We start from the raw sequence: 20,073 nt of genomic DNA on the forward strand, positions 1-20,073 counted from the left end.
CACTGTTAGAAGTGGGACAAAACGATGCGAATTTTTCTGGGATTAGCGAGAATAGACCAGGCCGGGAAAAGTAAATGCGGAATGTGAGTAATAAAACAGATCAAAGGGGACCCCAGTTCCATTAGACTACAACAATAGGAAAGCAACAAGGAATCCATCATGCCGGCCGACAGGGAGAGTGGCTGTAAAATCAGATGAAAGCATCGAGGCCATCGCTGGGACGAGAAGCAGAGGGCCAGGTGTGACAGAACACGGGTCCTGAGGGGTCAGCGGAGGCGTTTACAACCGGCTCGACACGACAGGACCATGGCACCTCTTGTGATATTCAAATGAAGACCTGGTTGATTGTGTGTTCAGGAGCCCAAATCCTGACCAAATGGGCCAGAGAGGATGTTACTACGAAAGTGAATAAACACAAGCCTGGATTCATGTGTGTTAACCTGCCTGTAGATCAATGGTCATTGATATGATAATGTGATATATGTCTCCCAATATGTTCTGTATCCTGACCCCCGGTTAGAGTGTGTTTGATGTCACTGGCATCGGGAAGTCTCACCAGGTCTGAAAGGATCATAAAGCGGGTACCCTAAGTGCCTGAGAGATAAGAGGAGACAACGGTCCCCCTCTTTGAAGTGGGACAGAGAGTCTCTCCAGAACCTCTCAGGAAGAGAGGAGGGGATGAACCCCATCAGCACCCCAAAGGGGGGACGGATATCCGGTAAAAGTGGGAGGAGCCGAGGGTATAAAGGTGACGAACAGAAGAAAGAGGAGGCGGAAGAAAAAGAGTTTTTTGAGAATCTTGTGACTTTTGGGTCAGGCTCCTGAGAGGGAAATCACTTATAATTGTACTTTGTTTATTTCTTTCTTCTTTTTTTGAATAAAATACTTGGCTGCCTTGCAGTCTTAAACTTTACATTCGGTTCGTGGACCTACTTTTTTGTGAGTCCTATTTCTTCACCTGTCGACCCACCCGAGAAGACCAAAGGCAGAGACCCGAGAGGACACCCCCGCCGCCCGCGAGGTGAGTCTGAGCGACATCTGCACGGCTACACCCACTGATCTCCGTCACTCAGGGCACATACTGATTCCTCACACACTGGAAACTGACATTTTGTACTAAAGAGAGATATCGCTGCAGCCGGTAGACCTCCGTCTCTCCGCCGAGCCGTGGTTGGTTCGGGGACCAAGAGAGGGACTCGTAACACCGAGTCCTCGTCGCGGAGTTTGTCCTAAGAATAAGAATATTAATAAGTGTCCGCCAGCCGCTCTGAGCCTTGTACCCTCAGAGCGGGTTGGGAGGAGACCAGATAATTGAATACACAGCGTTTCTCTCCGGAGATCGATCTGACATCATCTAGGGGTGTCGCGCCGAGCCAAACAGCAACCACTGTCGAGGTGCACGTCGCTCATCAGGCCCGAACGATCGCAGAATCATATAGAGGGAGTTACTGATCTCCGCCTCCTTCCCCCTTAACTCGGTCCGCCCGCCGAAGTTTCCTCTCCCCTCGCGTGCGGCGAGGATACCGTGACCGGGGCGGTCGTCAGAAGAGAGGCCGGGCATCGTGACCCGTGGACCCGCGTCCTCTCCAGTGCGACAGGTTAGCAGCGGTGACGCCGCTGCGCCTGGCGCCGCCGACGGGCTTTTCGACAGTTATCTACCGTCTGTCATTAGAGCACGATTATTTCCCTCAATAAAGTACCGTGTGAGCCCTCGCACCTCAAACCTTTCCCTCCTCTCCATCTCTCCTCTCCCGTCTCGTCCCCACCCCCCTCCCCGCTCCTCTCCTCCCCCGGTTTCCCCTACACGAGAAGACTGCGGCGTGACTTTTCTTTCCGTCTCTCACCCGAGGCGACAGAATTCGGTTCACGTACGCGTCTCTCTTAACATGGCGCCCGAACAGGGACCTTTGAGGTAGATAGGCTTGTGTATGATACCTTAATTAATCAATACGCGGTTAATTAAATGGAAAATAACGATTCAAGTTTGAAATCTTATTTTAACTTCGAGCACAAGGAGCGGATTCTTCTCTCTCAGGTTAAAACACACGAACCCTCCCCGACGAAAACTGTATGAAACCAGTGAAAACGAACTGAATTGATTTATTTACTTAGCCAGAGAAGGTAACGGTGATTTCCCGAGCACTCGGACTACCGTATGCGGGCCCCCCGCAGCGAACACCCATTATCTCCCCTCTGCCCTCATCACCGAGGCACTCCACCTGTTTATCGGGCAATCAAGCCCGTAATCTGGCCGTCCTTTTCCTTGAAAGGAACCGTCCATTTAACGCTGTACCGATCGATTTTCAGCGCTTTGGTAGTTCGGAGAGGAAATCCTTTAAACTAAAAGTACTTCACGCGGGCGTTTTAAAGGCAGTTAGCATGGAGTAAATAAATCAGTGCTCAATAGGTTGGAGAGTACCTAGCTCGTTGGAATAACCCGCTTGGCGAGCGTACATTTCACGCCGTCTCCCGTCTAAAACCCAGCTTAACCCTAAAAATGCGTTATTGGCACACAGAGAAGGCCAAGCTGAGCTGATCCCTTGGTGCGATAAAGGCTTAGGAACTGAAGGGACGAAAAAAGGCACAAAACTCTCCTAGTACTTGTAATTAATAGAGTTTAATTACAAAACTTTAAACACAAGCCGATGAGTTAGGCTCCCGCCGGAGATAGCCGTCGCTAGGCATGTGTGTTTAAATAACTAACATGAATGAACAGAGTGAGCGTATCACCATTTATTCCGACTGACGTGTGTGGGTGTGATTGGATATAGTGACGCCGTTCTAACCAGACTGCGGCTGTAACAATTAATCTAAACACTATAGGGGTCGAAATCCTTCTGAGATTTCCCCTCAAACATATTCCAAGAGGTGTGTGCGTGGGATCACAGCCTTTTTATTTGGAAGAGATGTGCGCGGTCTGAGCGGAGGCTGAGAGGAGAAAAAAGGGACCGGACGACATCGTCACCACGGCTGGAAGTGACGTCCCACTCCCACCGCAGATGGACCGTCCAGATACTGGTCTCCCTCTTCCATTATTGTGCATATTGATGTGCAGGGTGGCGTGAATAATATTGTAATAACGGCAGTGTTGTTTTGACCATCTATGATAAATCTGGCAGTGTTGGATAAACAATCCTTGTGTTCCCCCAGGACATGTGGAGATAAATATCTGACTAAATCCCTATAAGAGGCTGCAGTGTGTTACATGCTGGAGCTTTGTTTTCATTGTTTCCCCCCCCCTCTTCCCAAACAGGCTCTTGTCAAATGCATCATGCCTCATCCTCACGACCTCACCGAATATAGCAGTTTATGGACACTCAGACGTCCTAGTTAAACAGGAAAATATACCAGTAACCTAGAATAGGATAACCGATCCTTCTTTTATTTCCAAAGCGAGTTAGACTACCGTGAATAGGGAAGGTCCTCCTTTGAGTAGGTTGTGAGTGTTCGATTGAACACACTTTAGTGACTTTAATTTAGTTGATAGTTTGCATTTATTTGATTTATTGACTTTAATTTGATTTATTGAGTTTAATTTGATTTATTGACTTTAATTTGATTTATTGAGTTTAATTTGATTTATTGAGTTTAATTTGATTTATTGACTTTAATTTGATTTATTGAGTTTAATTTGATTTATTGAGTTTAATTTGATTTATTGACTTCATTCTTATGAAGTGTTTTTGTTCAGGTTGATCCATTGATTGCAAATTATATTTTTGACCGTTTTAATCAGTTGCGACATAACTACTACCGTTCAAAATAAAACTGACAGATCGTGAAACCAAAACAAATTAAATAAAAAGAGACACTAATAAAAAGAACAGGCTGGTGCGCAGTCACGTCACAGACAGCTGAAGTAAATGCCATTTTGGAAGGCCTCTTAGCAGCGAAGAAGAAGACCAACACTTCTAAACCAGGACTTGTAACTGACAGAGATTACTGTCACAAAACAGGTACTCAGGAATTGGAGTACTGGACACAGAGATTTTACAAATGTAAAAGGCGAACCACTCGCCCACGCGCATTTGTGGAGTCTGATCGCAGAAATAACTTGTTCTATATACCTAGATTGGAATCATGTTAATAGTCACACCGACGTTAGAGATTACGATCATGATGGTAATAGACAAGTTAACCTAATGGCCCAGACACGACTCAAGGTGGCCAAACTCTCCCTGATATTTCCACCGGGATGGAAGGGAGAAGACGCATTCACTAAGGTGCCACCTGACGATGCCTATCAGGTGGTCACTGAAGTGCACGAAGGACTAGGGCATGTGGGTCATGAGAAGATTCTAAAGGTTTTGAAACATGATCTGCATCCCTGCTCTGAACACACACACAACACAGGTCAGATCACGATGTCAGCAATGTGCCATGGTCGATGGGTTTAAGAAAGCTACGCTGTAGCGACTTAAGATATTGTGTAACAGACACATCCAAAACTAATTTGGAATGGCAAGTCCTTATCCCATCAATCCTGAACTTGAACTTGACATCGGTGACCTGACCACACACACAACACAAGCCATGTGGATGCTCAGCTGCTCGGGGGACAAAATCTGGGAAGGCAAAAGCCTGGGTAACATGAAATTGTCTCTCAAAGGCAGCCAAACCCCCTGTGGGTTTGGCCAGAGAGGGCCTCCCCTCCTGTCGCCTGATTTTTTGTGGGCCCTGCGTTACCACGTTTGGCCTAAGAACAGTAATGGGGCATTATGTTGTAACGACTCAATAATAACTTTGAGAGACGATTCAATGACGAGCCTCCTATTTTTCTTTGATACTTTTATTCTGTTTTGTTTATTGTTTTGACCTCACAGGATATTTCTGGTGGCGGAAATATCTGATACCTGTTCTGATTATGGTGATATTGGTTACCATAATTGGTCTGCTGCATAAATTAGGTTTGTTACCTTTAGCCCGATACATCACGGCTAAAATTCTGAAGGGGATATGTTATGTCATCAAACACACCATTATCATACTGTTCCGTATGTTAAAATATGGCGTAGTGGCTCTAGCAAGTGCACTACATTCAACAGGTGCGAGCCCGAGGAATCGGCTCGTGCGGACCAGGGGTAGGTCTCCCAAGGTGAGATTTGCACCTGGTACTAAATAGACAGGTAGGAGAGCGCCTCCCACAAATGTTCCTTAAGAACAGGATGAGGGGCGCAAGGAGAAGGAGAGAGGGTGTTAGGGGAACGGCGGTTCTCTTAAACAGGATCTCCTGACGACAGGTAAAACAACAAATAACTGACAGGTTTTTAAGACATTTTTAACGAACTGACTGATCGACTGAATGTGTGGATTATTTTATTTTTATTTTTTATATCACTTTTTAGCCAGTTAATGGTAAATGTTTAGACGGGGTAACTCTTTTGTTTTGAATTTTGGGGACGGGTGACCTGTTTACCTTTTATCTTTTTGTTTCTCTCACAGGGTGACCTTGTCACCTGAGGGGAGTTTACTTTTGCGCCTGTTTACCTTTTATCTTTTTGTTTCTCTCACAGGGTGACCTTGTCACCTGGGGGGGAGTTTACTGTTGAACCAGTGCATGTCCCGCTATATTTTTCTTTTTGTTAGTTTTTCCGTCACATTCCACGTTATGTCGTTTAATAGAATTTCAGTAAATCATTGATGCTGGCGCATCAATAGGAGAGCACCGTGAATTGGAAGTCGCGTACAGAATCATTTGTTCGCGCCAAACCTGGCCTTAAGCAGGACCTGACTGTTTAAATGTTTAATTTTAATTTTGAAATTTGAAATTTGAAATTTTAATATTTTTAAATTTTAATTATTTTAATTTTTAATATTTTAATATTTTTTTATTATTTCAACAAAAAAAACAAAAACAAAAAAAATGTCTTCTGATTTTTATTTTTTATTTTAATTGTATTAAACTTAAAAAAAAAAAAAAATGATTATATATATTCATTAGTCCAACAGAAGGTTTCTATGGCGAGCTTTCTGGTTTTCTTTGATATAGTAATGTTTGATTTTAATTTTTAATATTTTAATTTCTTTATTATTTTAAATTTTAATATTTTGATTTTTTAATTATTTTAATTTTTAATATTTTAATTTTTTATTATTATTTCCATTTTATATATTTTTTTAAACAAAACAAAAAAAAACATGCATTAATTAGTCCAACAGAAGGTTTCTATAACTAGCTTTCTGTTTTTCTTTGATATATTCTTTATTATTACCTTTTGTGTTTATTGTTTTGACCTCACATCACCCATCGGTACTTTGACAAGTTCAAACCCTCCGCCCAGAATGGGAGCACCATGAATCCCAATGTCAAGCAGGTCCAGGTCTGTTCGCGTCATCCACACAGCGAAGCCTGGATCTGAAAGATCGAGAGAAGCCCTGCATGTGCATCCTGTGACCAGAACCAGTGATCCGTCTTCCTGAAGACCGAGCAGCGCATGCAGTGACGTTCCGACCTCTACCTGGGGATCAAGACAGACTGTCACGGATCCCACCAAGGCCAAAGGCGTTTCGAGAATCCCCCGAGCTGACCTGCCTCTTGGAAGCAGAGCCAACGGACGTGGCACTACCAGGACCGCAGGGGAGCAGCAGAGATCGAGCAGTATGAGGGGCCCGACGTTGACCACCAGGGTCAACACTACAACAGTGTGGGCTCCACCCACATTGTTTTTCCACAAGCAGGACCGGGGCAGACACGTCCCGGTGCTGACCTTTTCGAACTGAACTGTTCGACCGGGGGGACTCAACTGTAATTCGTACAGAGGGTTCCCCCGAAGGAACTCAATTGCACTCTGTGCAGAGGGTTCGATGAAGAGACCCAGCTGTACATTGCACAGCGGGTCAGGACAGTTTGTCTACGAACGGAATATTGGACTTGATGGGTAATCATAACTCATAGACATTTGGCGGTCCTGATTTCTGGACTATGTGGATTATATGGTGACAACGATGCGGAAGAGACACTGGGACAATGGAGGAGTACCAAGGTGATTGAGCGTGAGTAACATGGGAAAAAAAAAAAAAAAAAATATATGTGATATGACTTGTATTGAGGTATTCATTTTATGTTACTGATTTCTAGGTTTTCAATGGTTTATGTTGTATTTTGGTTTTTATGAACATGTAGGGGTTTTGGTTGAGGCATAATTCAGGTTGTGATGTTAAGTATCTGTGGCTAATCCGAGAGAGGGTGTGAGGAGTAGTCGGGTTAACACAGATAACTGATAATAAGGGAAACAGATTAAGTGCCATTTGCATAAAAGTAATTGGAAGGTTAAAGAGGCTTGGTTTATCAAAATTCACAAGAGAGGGTGTTAGAAGTGGGACAAATAAATGCGAATTTTTCTGGGATTAGCGAGAATAGACCAGGCCGGGAAAAGTAAATGCGGAATGTGAGTAATAAAACAGATCAAAGGGGACCCCAGTTCCATTAGACTACAACAATAGGAAAGCAACAAGGCATCCATCAGGCCGGCAGACAGGGAGAGTGGCTGTAAAATCAGATGAAAGCATCGAGGCCATCGCTGGGACGAGAAGCAGAGGGCCAGGTGTGACAGAACAGGGGTCCTGAGGGGTCAGCGGAGGCGTTTACAACCGGCTCGACACGACAGGACCATGGCACCTCTTGTGATATTCAAATGAAGACCTGGTTGATTGTGTGTTCAGGAGCCCAAATCCTGACCAAATGGGCCAGAGAGGATGTTACTACGAAGTGAATAAACACAAGCCTGGATTCATGTGTGTTAACCTGCCTGTAGATCAATGGTCATTGATATGATAATGTGATATATGTCTCCCAATATGTTCTGTATCCTGACCCCCGGTTAGAGTGTGTTTGATGTCACTGGCATCGGGAAGTCTCACCAGGTCTGAAAGGATCATAAAGAGGGTACCCTAAGTGCCTGAGAGATAAGAGAAGACAACGGTCCCCCTCTTTGAAGTGGGACAGAGAGTCTCTCCAGAACCTCTCAGGAAGAGAGGGGGGGGGGGATGAACCCCCCATCAGCACCCCAAAGAGGGGGACGGATATCCGGTAAAAGTGGGAGGAGCCGAGGGTATAAAGGTGACGAACAGAAGAAAGAGGAGGCGGAAGAAAAAGAGTTTTTTGAGAATCTTGTGACTTTTGGGTCAGGCTCCTGAGAGGGAAATCACTTATAATTGTACTTTGTTTATTTCTTTCTTCTTTTTTTGAATAAAATACTTGGCTGCCTTGCAGTCTTAAACTTTACATTCGGTTCGTGGACCTACTTTTTTGTGAGTCCTATTTCTTCACCTGTCGACCCACCCGAGAAGACCAAAGGCAGAGACCCGAGAGCGGACACCCCCCCGCCGCCCCCGAGGTGAGTCTGAGCGACATCTGCACGGCTACACCCACTGATCTCCGTCACTCAGGGCACATACTGATTCCTCACACACTGGAAACTGACATTTTGTACTAAAGAGAGATATCGCTGCAGCCGGTAGACCTCCGTCTCCGCCGAGCCGTGGTTGGTTGGGGACCAAGAGAGGGACTCGTAACACGAGTCCTCGTCGGAGTTTGTCCTAAGAATAAGAATATTAATAAGTGTCCCGCCAGCCGCTCTGAGCCTTGTACCCTCAGAGCGGGCTGGGAGGAGACCAGATAATTGAATACACAGCTTTCTCTCCGCGGAGATCGATCTGACATCATCTAGGGGTGTCATGAGCCAAACAGCAACCACTGTCGAGGTGCACGCGCTGCTCATCAGGCCCGAACGATCGCAGAATCATATAGGGAGTTACTGATCTCCGCCTCCTCTCCCCTTAACTCGGTCTTGCCCTCGCTCAGTTTCCCTCTCCCCTCAAGCGTGCGGCGAGGATACCGTGACCGGGCCGTTCGTCAGAAGAGAGGCGGGCATCGTGACCCGTGTGGACCCGTGTCCTCTCCAGTGCGACAGGTTAGCAGCGGTGACGCGCTGCGCCTGGGCGCCGACGGCTTTTACGACAGTTTGCTACACGTCTGTCATTAGAGCACGATTATTTCCCCTCAATAAAGTACCCGGTGTGAGCCGACTCGCACCTCAAACCTTTCCCCCCCCCCCCCCTCCATCTCTCCTCTCCGTCTCGTTCCTTTCCCCCCTCTCCCCGCTCCTCTCCTCCCCCGGTTTCCCCTACCCGAGAAGACTGCGGCGTGCCTTTTCTTTCCGTCTCTCACCCGAGGCGACAGAATTCGGTTCACGTACGCGTCTCTCTTAACAACACACACACACACACACACTTACACACACACATGCACACACACACACACACACTTACACACGCACACGCACGCGCACACACCCCAGCAGCATTATGTAAGCCTGTTTCCTGGAGGTGCATTATTGAAGCGTTGGCTCCAGTAGTAAAGCTCTCTCCTTCTTCTTCATATAAATAACAACTCTTCTGAGGAGAAGAACAAAAAGCCTCAAACATCCTCGTGAATATTTCACCGCCGTGCATTAATATGCAATATCATATTCAGGCTTCTCTTCATCGGGGCTGAAATACTCCAGTGAGGAGGCAGTGGGAGTCTCGGGGGGAGTGGGACAGAGAGGAGGAGGAGGAGGAGGAGGAGGAGGACACGCCGGATGGATCTCCCATAATGCATCACCAGCACGTGTGACAGACCGCTGTCCCCTCATATGTAATTGACCAGTGTGTGTGTTATTGTGTTATTATATTATGACTTCATGACGAGGTGATTGACAGGTCGACACCAGAGACAGCGTCTATGTTTTCGTCTTAAAACTTTTAATCTGTGTTTTAATTTCATGGAAGTTCATTGTAGCCTGAAAATGGTTGCTTGTAATTGGCTCCTCCCTCTTGTGTCACTTCTGGTTGCAAAAAAACCAAGATGGTGACGCCCACAAACCAAGATGGTGACGCCCACAAACCAACATGGTGACGCCCACAAACCAAGATGGCGACGCCTACAAACCAAGATGGCGACGGCCTCAAATCAAGATGGCGACGCCCACAAACCAAGATGGCGATGCCCACAAACTAACATGGCGACGCCCACAAACCAACATGGCGACACCCACAAACCAAGATGGCGACGGCCTCAAATCAAGATAGCGACGCCCTCAAACCAAGATGGCGATGCCAACAAACCAAGATGGCGACAGCCACCACCCAGACCACGTCTCTGGCTGAAACACATGAAACCTTTCCATCAGTACATGTTGATCTCTTGATGTCTTGAAGCGTTTTGAAGGAACTCACACGGCCGTGACATCATGAGGCTGGAGAGTCGACGCGGTTATACCAGGCAGCCAATCAGCAACGAGGAGAGTCAGGATGTAACATCCTCACCGCCCACCTCCAACTCCACTGCTGGCGGCCCGCCCCCACAGGCCTTCTTCCCTTGTTCTCCCGGGTTGTCATGGAGACAAATGGTTTGTTAGTGCGTATAAAAGAACTGAAGCATGAGGCGCAACAATCCATCGTGATCGATGAAGAACAAAAGAGCCGGCGGTTGAAACTCCTTCTGAGGACCAACAGCGTCCCTCAGTCCTCACCGTTTGGTGAATTCATCCAAAATAAGTCAAGAGGGACGAAGTCACCGACTTCCATGTTTCAGAAGATAAACAATGTGGAAGCTGGAGGAGGTAGTTCACCCCAAGAAAACACACTGTGACAGGAAGTAGGGTCTTTACAGGAAGTAGGGTCTTTTTAGGAAGTAGGGTCTTTATAGGAACTATGGTCTTTATAGGAAGTAGGGTCTTTACAGGAACTAGGGTCTTTACAGGAAGTAGGGTCTTTATAGGAAGTAGGGTCTTTACAGGAAGTAGGGTCTTTACAGGAAGTAGGGTATTTACAGGAAGTAGGTTCTTTATAGGAAGTAGGGTCTTTACAGGAAGTAGGGTCTTTATAGGAAGTAGGGTCTTTACAGGAACTATGGTCTTTACAGGAACTAGGGTCTTTACAGGAAGTAGGGTCTTTACAGGAACTAGGGTCTTTACAGGTAGTGTCTTTACAGGAAGTAGTGTCTTTACAGGAACTAGGGTCTTTACAGGAAGTAGGGTCTGGCCTCCACCAAGACCTCCACCAAGACCTTTACCAAGACTTTCACCAAGGCCTCCACCAAGACCTCCACCAAGACCGTTACCAAGACCTCCACCAAGACCTTTACCAAGACTTGAGACTCCGCCCACTCCTCCTCTCTACCTCCATCTGATGGATGGTGGAGGTCTCCGTCGTGGAATATGCCTTCTATGAACTATTCATCCACTCTGTCATATTCATTGAATGTATTTTTACTCTAATCTGTCCTTCTGGTCACATGACATCTATTGTTCTGTCCATCCTGGAGAGGGATCCTCCTCTGTTCTCTCCTCAAGGGTTCTTACCTTTTTTCCCCCTGAAGGGTTATTTGGGAATTTTTCCTGATCCGATGTGAGGTCAAAGGTCAGGGATGTCTATGTGTACAGATTGTAAAGCACTCCGAGACAAATTTGTAATTTGTGAAATTGGGCTATCCAAATAAACTGAATTGAACCAAGGCCTCCACCAAGGCCTCCACCAAGACTTTTACCAAGACTTTCACAAAGGCCTCCACCAAGGCCTCCACCAAGACCTTCACCAAGACTTCCACCCGACGTGAATCCATTAGTGACAGGTTAGAAGCATCCACACCTCCAGCTCGACATGTTGCTCAGCGTCATGTTGTGTGGTCTCTTCCAGGAGGGCGGTCCAGAGGAAGAGGTTCTGTTGTGGTCTCACTGATCGTGAACTCTAGTGGACTAAAGTTGAAGGACCCTCAGGAAGCTCCTCCAGGGCTCTCCTCTCTGAAACATCTCAAAACTGTTCCCCAAAGTCAAGTCGTTTGCCGGCGACACGCTGCTCTACAGGCATGAAGACTAGCAGCCAGAGGACCAATGGGCCTGGACCAGGTCAGACCGGAGGGACCGATCCCCTCGCTGCTGCCGCCTTGACCGTTGTTCACTGTTGCCACGGCAACAAATGAGACGTAGGAAATGTGCCGCCAACAAACAACTTCTCTTCCCACCCGGTGCTGAAGAGGATCTGTTTCATCACCACGTACATGCGAGCCCAGGTGAAGGCGCCCCTACCTGGACCGGACTCTGGTTGTTGTAGTTCTTCACTTCTTTGTCGGCTCCACGGACGAGCAGCACCCTGGCACAGTTATCCTGAGGAGAGGAAGAGGAGCGTGAAGAGCAAGAGAACACGAGAACACGTCCAACTCACCACAGGAACCCTCCAGCTCCGCCTACTTTGAGGAAGAATTCTCCAAAAGCAAAAGAAGAAGTCAGAGGAGCAGGAAGTGATGAGGGAGGATGTGTCCAGATCCAGAACCTTGACTACCACATCAGGAACCTCTACTCCTACATCAGGAACCTCGACTCCTACATCAGGAACCTCGACTCCTACATCAGGAACCTCTACTCCTACATCAGGAACCTCTACTCCTACATCAGGAACCTCTACTCCTACATCAGGAACCTCGACTCCTACATCAGGAACCTCTACTCCTACATCAGGAACCTCGACTCCTACATCAGGAACCTCGACTCCAACATCAGGAACCTCTACTCCTACATCAGGAACCTCGACTCCTACATCAGGAACCTCTACTCCTACATCAGGAACCTCGACTCCTACATCAGGAACCTCTACTCCTACATCAGGAACCTCGACTCCTACATCAGGAACCTCGACTCCTACATCAGGAACCTCTACTCCTACATCAGGAACCTCTACTCCTACATCAGGAACCTCGACTCCTACATCAGGAACCTCTACTACTACATCAGGAACCTCGACTCCTACATCAGGAACCTCTACTACTACATCAGGAACCTCTACTCCTACATCAGGAACCTCTACTACTACATCAGGAACCTCTACTCCTACATCAGGAACCTCTACTACTACATCAGGAACCTCGACTCCTACATCAGGAACCTCTACTACTACATCAGGAACCTTGACTCCTACATCAGGAACCTCTACTACTACATCAGGAACCTCGACTCCTACATCAGGAACCTCTACTACTACATCAGGAACCTCGACTCCAACATCAGGAACCTCTACTACTACACCAGGAACCTCTACTACTACATCAGGAACCTCTACTACTACATCAGGAACCTCTACTACTACATCAGGAACCTCGACTCCTACATCAGGAACCTCTACTACTACATCAGGAACCTCGACTCCTACATCAGGAACCTCAACTCTTACATCAGGAACCTCGACTACTACATCAGGAACCTCTACTACTACATCAGGAACCTCGACTCCTACATCAGGAACCTCTACTCCTACATCAGGAACCTCGACTCCTACATCAGGAACCTCTCCTACTACATCAGGAACCTCTACTACCACATCAGGAACCTCTACTACGACATCAGGAACCTCTACTTCTACATCAGGAACCTCGACTCCTACATCAGGAACCTCTCCTACTACATCAGGAACCTCTACTACCACATCAGGAACCTCTACTACGACATCAGGAACCTCTACTCCTACATCAGGAACCTCGACTCCTACATCAGGAACCTCTACTCCTACATCAGGAACCTCTCCTACTACATCAGGAACCTCTACTACCACATCAGGAACCTCTACTACGACATCAGGAACCTCTACTTCTACATCAGGAACCTCTACTCCTACATCAGGAACGCAGCTTCATGCTCTGCTAAGTGTGCATCTACTGCTGGGGAGGGAGAGAGAGGGAGAAAGAGAGAGAGAAACAGAGAGAGAGAAACGGAGGGATGGAGTGCTGAGGGTTGGATCTGCTGCACAAATCGCCCACAAATTGCTCCACCACGCACACAAGAATATAAATACTCCAACCGCCTCACACAGATGCCGACAGACACACACACACATACACACACACACACTCTCTGAAACACACTCTCACACACTCTGCTCGGCGTGCACAGACAACACACAGATGTGTTTCCTAGGATTCGACACATTGTTTCAAGATGTTGCGCAATGTTGTTGTTGTTGTTTATTTGTTTGTTTCTTCCCTTCATGAAGAACGAAGAGCTGACAAAGAGAAGCAGCAGAGTGACGAGGACTCACCTGGTCACATGATATCTATTGTTCATCTGGTCACATGACATCTATTGTTCATCTGGTCACATGACATCTATTGTTCACCTGGTCACATGACATCTATTGTTCATCTGGTCACATGACATCTATTGTTCATCTGGTCACATGACATCTATTGTTCATCTGGTCACATGACATCTATTGTTCACCTGGTCACATGACATCTATTGTTCATCTAGTCACATGATATATATTGTTCATCTGGTCACATGACATCTATTGTTCATCTAGTCACATGACATCTATTGTTCAGCTGGTCACATGACATCTATTGTTCATCTAGTCACATGACATCTATTGTTCAGCTGGTCACATGACATCTATTGTTCACCTGGTCACATGACATCTATTGTTCATCTGGTCACATGATATCTATTGTTCATCTGGTCACATGACATCTATTGTTCACCTGGTCACATGACATCTATTGTTCACCTGGTCACATGATATCTATTGTTCATCTAGTCACATGACATCTATTGTTCACCTGGTCACATGACATCTATTGTTCATCTGGTCACATGACATCTATTGTTCATCTGGTCACATGACATCTATTGTTCATCTGGTCACATGACATCTATTGTTCATCTGGTCACATGACATCTATTGTTCATCTGGTCACATGACATCTATTGTTCACCTGGTCACATGACATCTATTGTTCATCTGGTCACATGACATCTATTGTTCATCTGGTCACATGACATCTATTGTTCATCTAGTCACATGACATATATTGTTCATCTGGTCACATGATATCTATTGTTCATCTGGTCACATGACATCTATTGTTCATCTGGTCACATGACATATATTGTTCATCTGGTCACATGACATCTATTGTTCATCTGGTCACATGACATCTATTGTTCACCTGGTCACATGATATCTATTGTTCATCTAGTCACATGACATCTATTGTTCACCTGGTCACATGACATCTATTGTTCACCTGGTCACATGATATCTATTGTTCATCTGGTCACATGACATATATTGTTCATCTGGTCACATGACATCTATTGTTCATCTGGTCACATGACATATATTGTTCATCTGGTCACATGACATATATTGTTCATCTGGTCACATGACATCTATTGTTCATCTGGTCACATGACATCTATTGTTCATCTGGTCACATGACATCTATTGTTCATCTGGTCACATGACATCTATTGTTCACCTGGTCACATGATATCTATTGTTCATCTAGTCACATGACATCTATTGTTCACCTGGTCACATGACATCTATTGTTCATCTGGTCACATGACATCTATTGTTCATCTGGTCACATGACATCTATTGTTCATCTGGTCACATGACATCTATTGTTCATCTGGTCACATGACATCTATTGTTCATCTGGTCACATGTCATCTATTGTTCAGCTGGTCACATGACATCTATTGTTCATCTGGTCACATGACATCTATTGTTCATCTGGTCACATGACATCTATTGTTCATCTGGTCACATGACATCTATTGTTCATCTAGTCACATGACATCTATTGTTCATCTGGTCACATGACATCTATTGTTCATCTGGTCACATGGACATCTATTGTTCATCTGGTCACATGACATCTATTGTTCATCTGGTCATGACATCTATTGTTCATCTGGTCACATGACATCTATTGTTCATCTGGTCACATGACATCTATTGTTCATCTGGTCACATGACATCTATTGTTCATCTGGTCACATGACATCTATTGTTCATCTGGTCACATGACATCTATTGTTCATCTGGTCACATGACATCTATTGTTCATCTGGTCACATGACATCTATTGTTCATCTGGTCACAAGCATGACATCTATTGTTCATCTGGTCACATGACATCTATTGTTCACCTGGTCACATGACATCTATTGTTCATCTGGTCACATGACATTCATGACATCTATTGTTCATCTGGTCACATGACATCTATTGTTCACCTGGTCACATCACATCTATTGTTCATCTGGTCACATGACATCTATTGTTCCACCTGTCACATGACATCTATTGTTCATCTAGTCACATGACATCTATTGCTCACCTGGTCACATGACATCTATTGTTCATCTGGTCACATGACATCTATTGTTCATCTGGTCACATGACATCTATTGTTCATCTGGTCACATGACATCTATTGTTCACCTGGTCACATGACATCTATTGTTCATCTGGTCACATGACATCTATTGTTCATCTAGTCACATGATATCTATTGTTCATCTGGTCACATCTATTGACATCTAATTTTACATTGTTCATCTGGTCACATGACATCTATTGTTCATCTGGTCACATGACATCTATTGTTCATCTGGTGCATGACATCTATTGTTCATCTGGTCACATGACATCTATTGTTCATCTGGTCACATGACATCTGATTGTTCATCTGGTCACTATGACATCTATTGTTCATCTAGTCACATGACATCTATTGTTCATCTGGTCACATGACATCTATTGTTCATCTGGTCACATGACATCTATTGTTCATCTGGTCACATGACACATCTATTGTTCATCTGGTCACATGACATCTATTGTTCACCTGTTCATCTAGTCATGACATCTATTGTTCATCTGGTCACATGACATCTATTGTTCATCTGGTCACATGACATCTATTGTTCATATGGTTGACATCTATTGTTCATCTGTCACATGACATCTATTGTTCATCTGTCACATGACATCTATTGTTCATCTGTCACATTTATTACCTATTGTTCATCTGGTCACATGACATCTATTGTTCATCTGGTCACATGACATCTATTGTTCAACTGGTCATGACATCTATTGTTCATCTGGTCACATGACATCTATTGTTCATCTGGTCACATGACATCTATTGTTCATCTGGTCACATGACATCTATTGTTCATCTGGTCACATGACATCTATTGTTCATCTGGTCACATGACATCTATTGTTCATCTGGTCACATGACATCTATTGTTCATCTGGTCACATGACATCTATTGTTCACCTGGTCACATGACATCTATTGTTCATCTAGTCACATGACATCTATTGTCTATCTGGTCACATGACATCTATTGTTCATCTGGTCACATGACATCTATTGTTCATCTGGTCACATGACATCTATTGTTCATCTGGTCACATGACATCTATTGTTCATCTGGTCATGACATCTATTGTTCATCTGGTCACATGACATCTATTGTTCATCTGGTCACATGACATCTATTGTTCATCTGGTCACATGACATCTATTGTTCATCTAGTCACATGACATCTATTGTTCATCTGGTCACATGACATCTATTGTTCATCTGGTCACATGACATCTATTGTTCATCTGGTCACATGACATCTATTGTTCACCTGGTCACATGACATCTATTGTCTATCTGGTCTCATGACATATATTGTTCATCCATCACATGACATCTATTGTTCATCTGGTCACATGACATCTATTGTTCATCTGGTCACATGACATCTATTGTTCACCTGGTCACATGACATCTATTGTTCATCTGGTCACATGACATCTATTGTTCATCTGGTCACATGACATCTATTGTTCATCTGGTCACATGACATCTATTGTTCATCTGGTCACATGACATCTATTGTTCATCTGGTCACATGACATCTATTGTTCATCTGGTCACATGACATCTATTGTTCATCTGGTCACATGATATTGTTCATCTGGTCATGACATCTATTGTTCATCTAGTCACATGACATCTATTGTTCATCTGGTCACATGACATCTATTGTTCATCTGGTCATGGACATCTATTGTTCATCTGGTCACATGACATCTATTGTTCATCTGGTCACATGACATCTATTGTTCATCTGGTCATGACATCTATTGTTCATCTGGTCACATGACATCTATTGTTCATCTGGTCTTGACATCTATTGTTCATCTGGTCACATGACATCTATTGTTCATCTGGTCACATGACATCTATTGTTCATCTGGTCACATGACATCTATTGTTCACCTGGTCACATGACATCTATTACCTCATGACATCTATTGTTCATCTGGTCACATGACATCTATTGTTCATCTGGTCACATGACATCTATTGCTCATCTGGTCACATGACATCCATTGTTCATCTAGTCATGACATCTATTGTTCATCTGGTCACATGACATCTATTGTTCATCTGGTCACATGACATCTATTGTTCATCTGGTCACATGACATCTATTGTTCATCTGGTCACATAACATCTATTGTTCATCTGGTCACATGACATCTATTGTTCATCTGGTCACATGACATCTATTGTTCATCTGGTCACATGACATCTATTGTTCACCTGGTCACATGACATCTATTGTTCATCTGGTCACATGACATCTATTGTTCATCTGGTCACATGACATCTATTGTTCATCCGGTCACATGACATCTATTGTTCATCTGGTCACATGACATCTATTGTTCATCTGGTCACATGACATCTATTGTTCATCTGGTCACATGACATCTATTGTTCATCTGGTCACATGACATCTATTGTTCATCTGTCACATGACATCTATTGTTCATCTAGTCACATGACATCTATTGTTCATCTAGTCACATGACATCTATTGTTCATCTAGTCACATGACATCTATTGTTCATCGAGTCACATGACATATATTGTTCATCTAGTCACATGACATCTATTGTTCATCTGGTCACATGACATCTATTGTTCATCTGGTCACATGACATCTATTGTTCATTGGTCTCATGACATCTATTGTTCACCTGGTCACATGATATCTATTGTTCATCTGGTCACATGACATCTATTGTTCATCTGGTCACATGACATCTATTGTTCATCTGGTCACATGACATCTATTGTTCATCTGGTCACATGACATCTAGTTCATCTGGTCACATGACATCTATTGTTCACTGGTCACATGACATCTATTGTTCATCTGGTCACATGACATCTATTGTTCATCAGGTCACATGACATCTATTGTTCATCGGTCACATGACATCTATTGTTCATCTGGTCACATGACATCTATTGTTCATCTGGTCACATGACATCTATTGTTCATCTGGTCACATGACATCTATTGTTCATCTGGTCACATGACATCTATTGTTCATCTGGTCACATGACATCTATTGTTCATCTGGTCACATGACATCTATTGTCATCTATCGTTGGTCACATGACATCTATTGATCATCTAGTCACATGACATCTATTGTTCATCTAGTCACATGACATCTATTGTTCACCTGGTCACATGACATCTATTGTTCATCTGGTCTCATGACATTCATTGTTCATCTGGTCACATGACATCTATTGTTCATCTAGTCACATGACATCTATTGTTCATCTGGTCACATGACATCTTCACATGACATCTATTGTTCATCTGGTCACATGACATCTATTGTTCATCTGGTCACATGACATCTATTGTTCATCTGGTCACATGACATCTATTGTTCATCTGGTCACATGACATCTATTGTTCATCTGGTCACATGACATCTATTGTTCATCTGGTCACATGACATCTATTGATCATCTGGTCACACGACATCTATTGTTCATCTGGTCACATGACATCTATTGTTCATCTAGTCACATGACATCTATTGTTCATCTGGTCACATGACATCTATTGTTCATCTGGTCACATGACATCTATTGTCCATTCATCACAATGACATCTATTGTTCATCTGGTCACATGACATCTATTGTTCATCTGGTCACATGACATCTATTGTTCATCTAGTCACATGACATCTATTGTTCATCTAGTCACATGACATCTATTGTTCATCTGTCACATGACATCTATTGTTCATCTGGTCACATGACATCTATTGTTCATCTAGTCACATGACATCTATTGTTCATCTGGTCACATGACATCTATTGTTCATCTGGTCCATGACATCTATTATTCCTTTGAATACATGACA

At 44.2% G+C, this 20,073-nt stretch overlaps 1 protein-coding gene across 1 annotated transcript in view; it reads right to left on the bottom strand.

The window, feature by feature from the left end:
* Window positions 1–20,073, bottom strand: part of LOC130193254 (SH3 and multiple ankyrin repeat domains protein 2-like) — a 110,155-nt gene that overhangs the window by 60,613 nt on the left and 29,469 nt on the right. The window contains exon 9 of the mRNA XM_056413703.1: window positions 12,069–12,146. Within this exon, the coding sequence (XP_056269678.1) occupies window positions 12,069–12,146 (78 nt within the window). The remainder of the gene's footprint in view (window positions 1–12,068; window positions 12,147–20,073) is intronic.

The sequence above is a fragment of the Pseudoliparis swirei genome, chromosome 4, assembly GCF_029220125.1.
Source record: "Pseudoliparis swirei isolate HS2019 ecotype Mariana Trench chromosome 4, NWPU_hadal_v1, whole genome shotgun sequence".
NCBI classification, from domain to species: domain Eukaryota; kingdom Metazoa; phylum Chordata; class Actinopteri; order Perciformes; family Liparidae; genus Pseudoliparis; species Pseudoliparis swirei.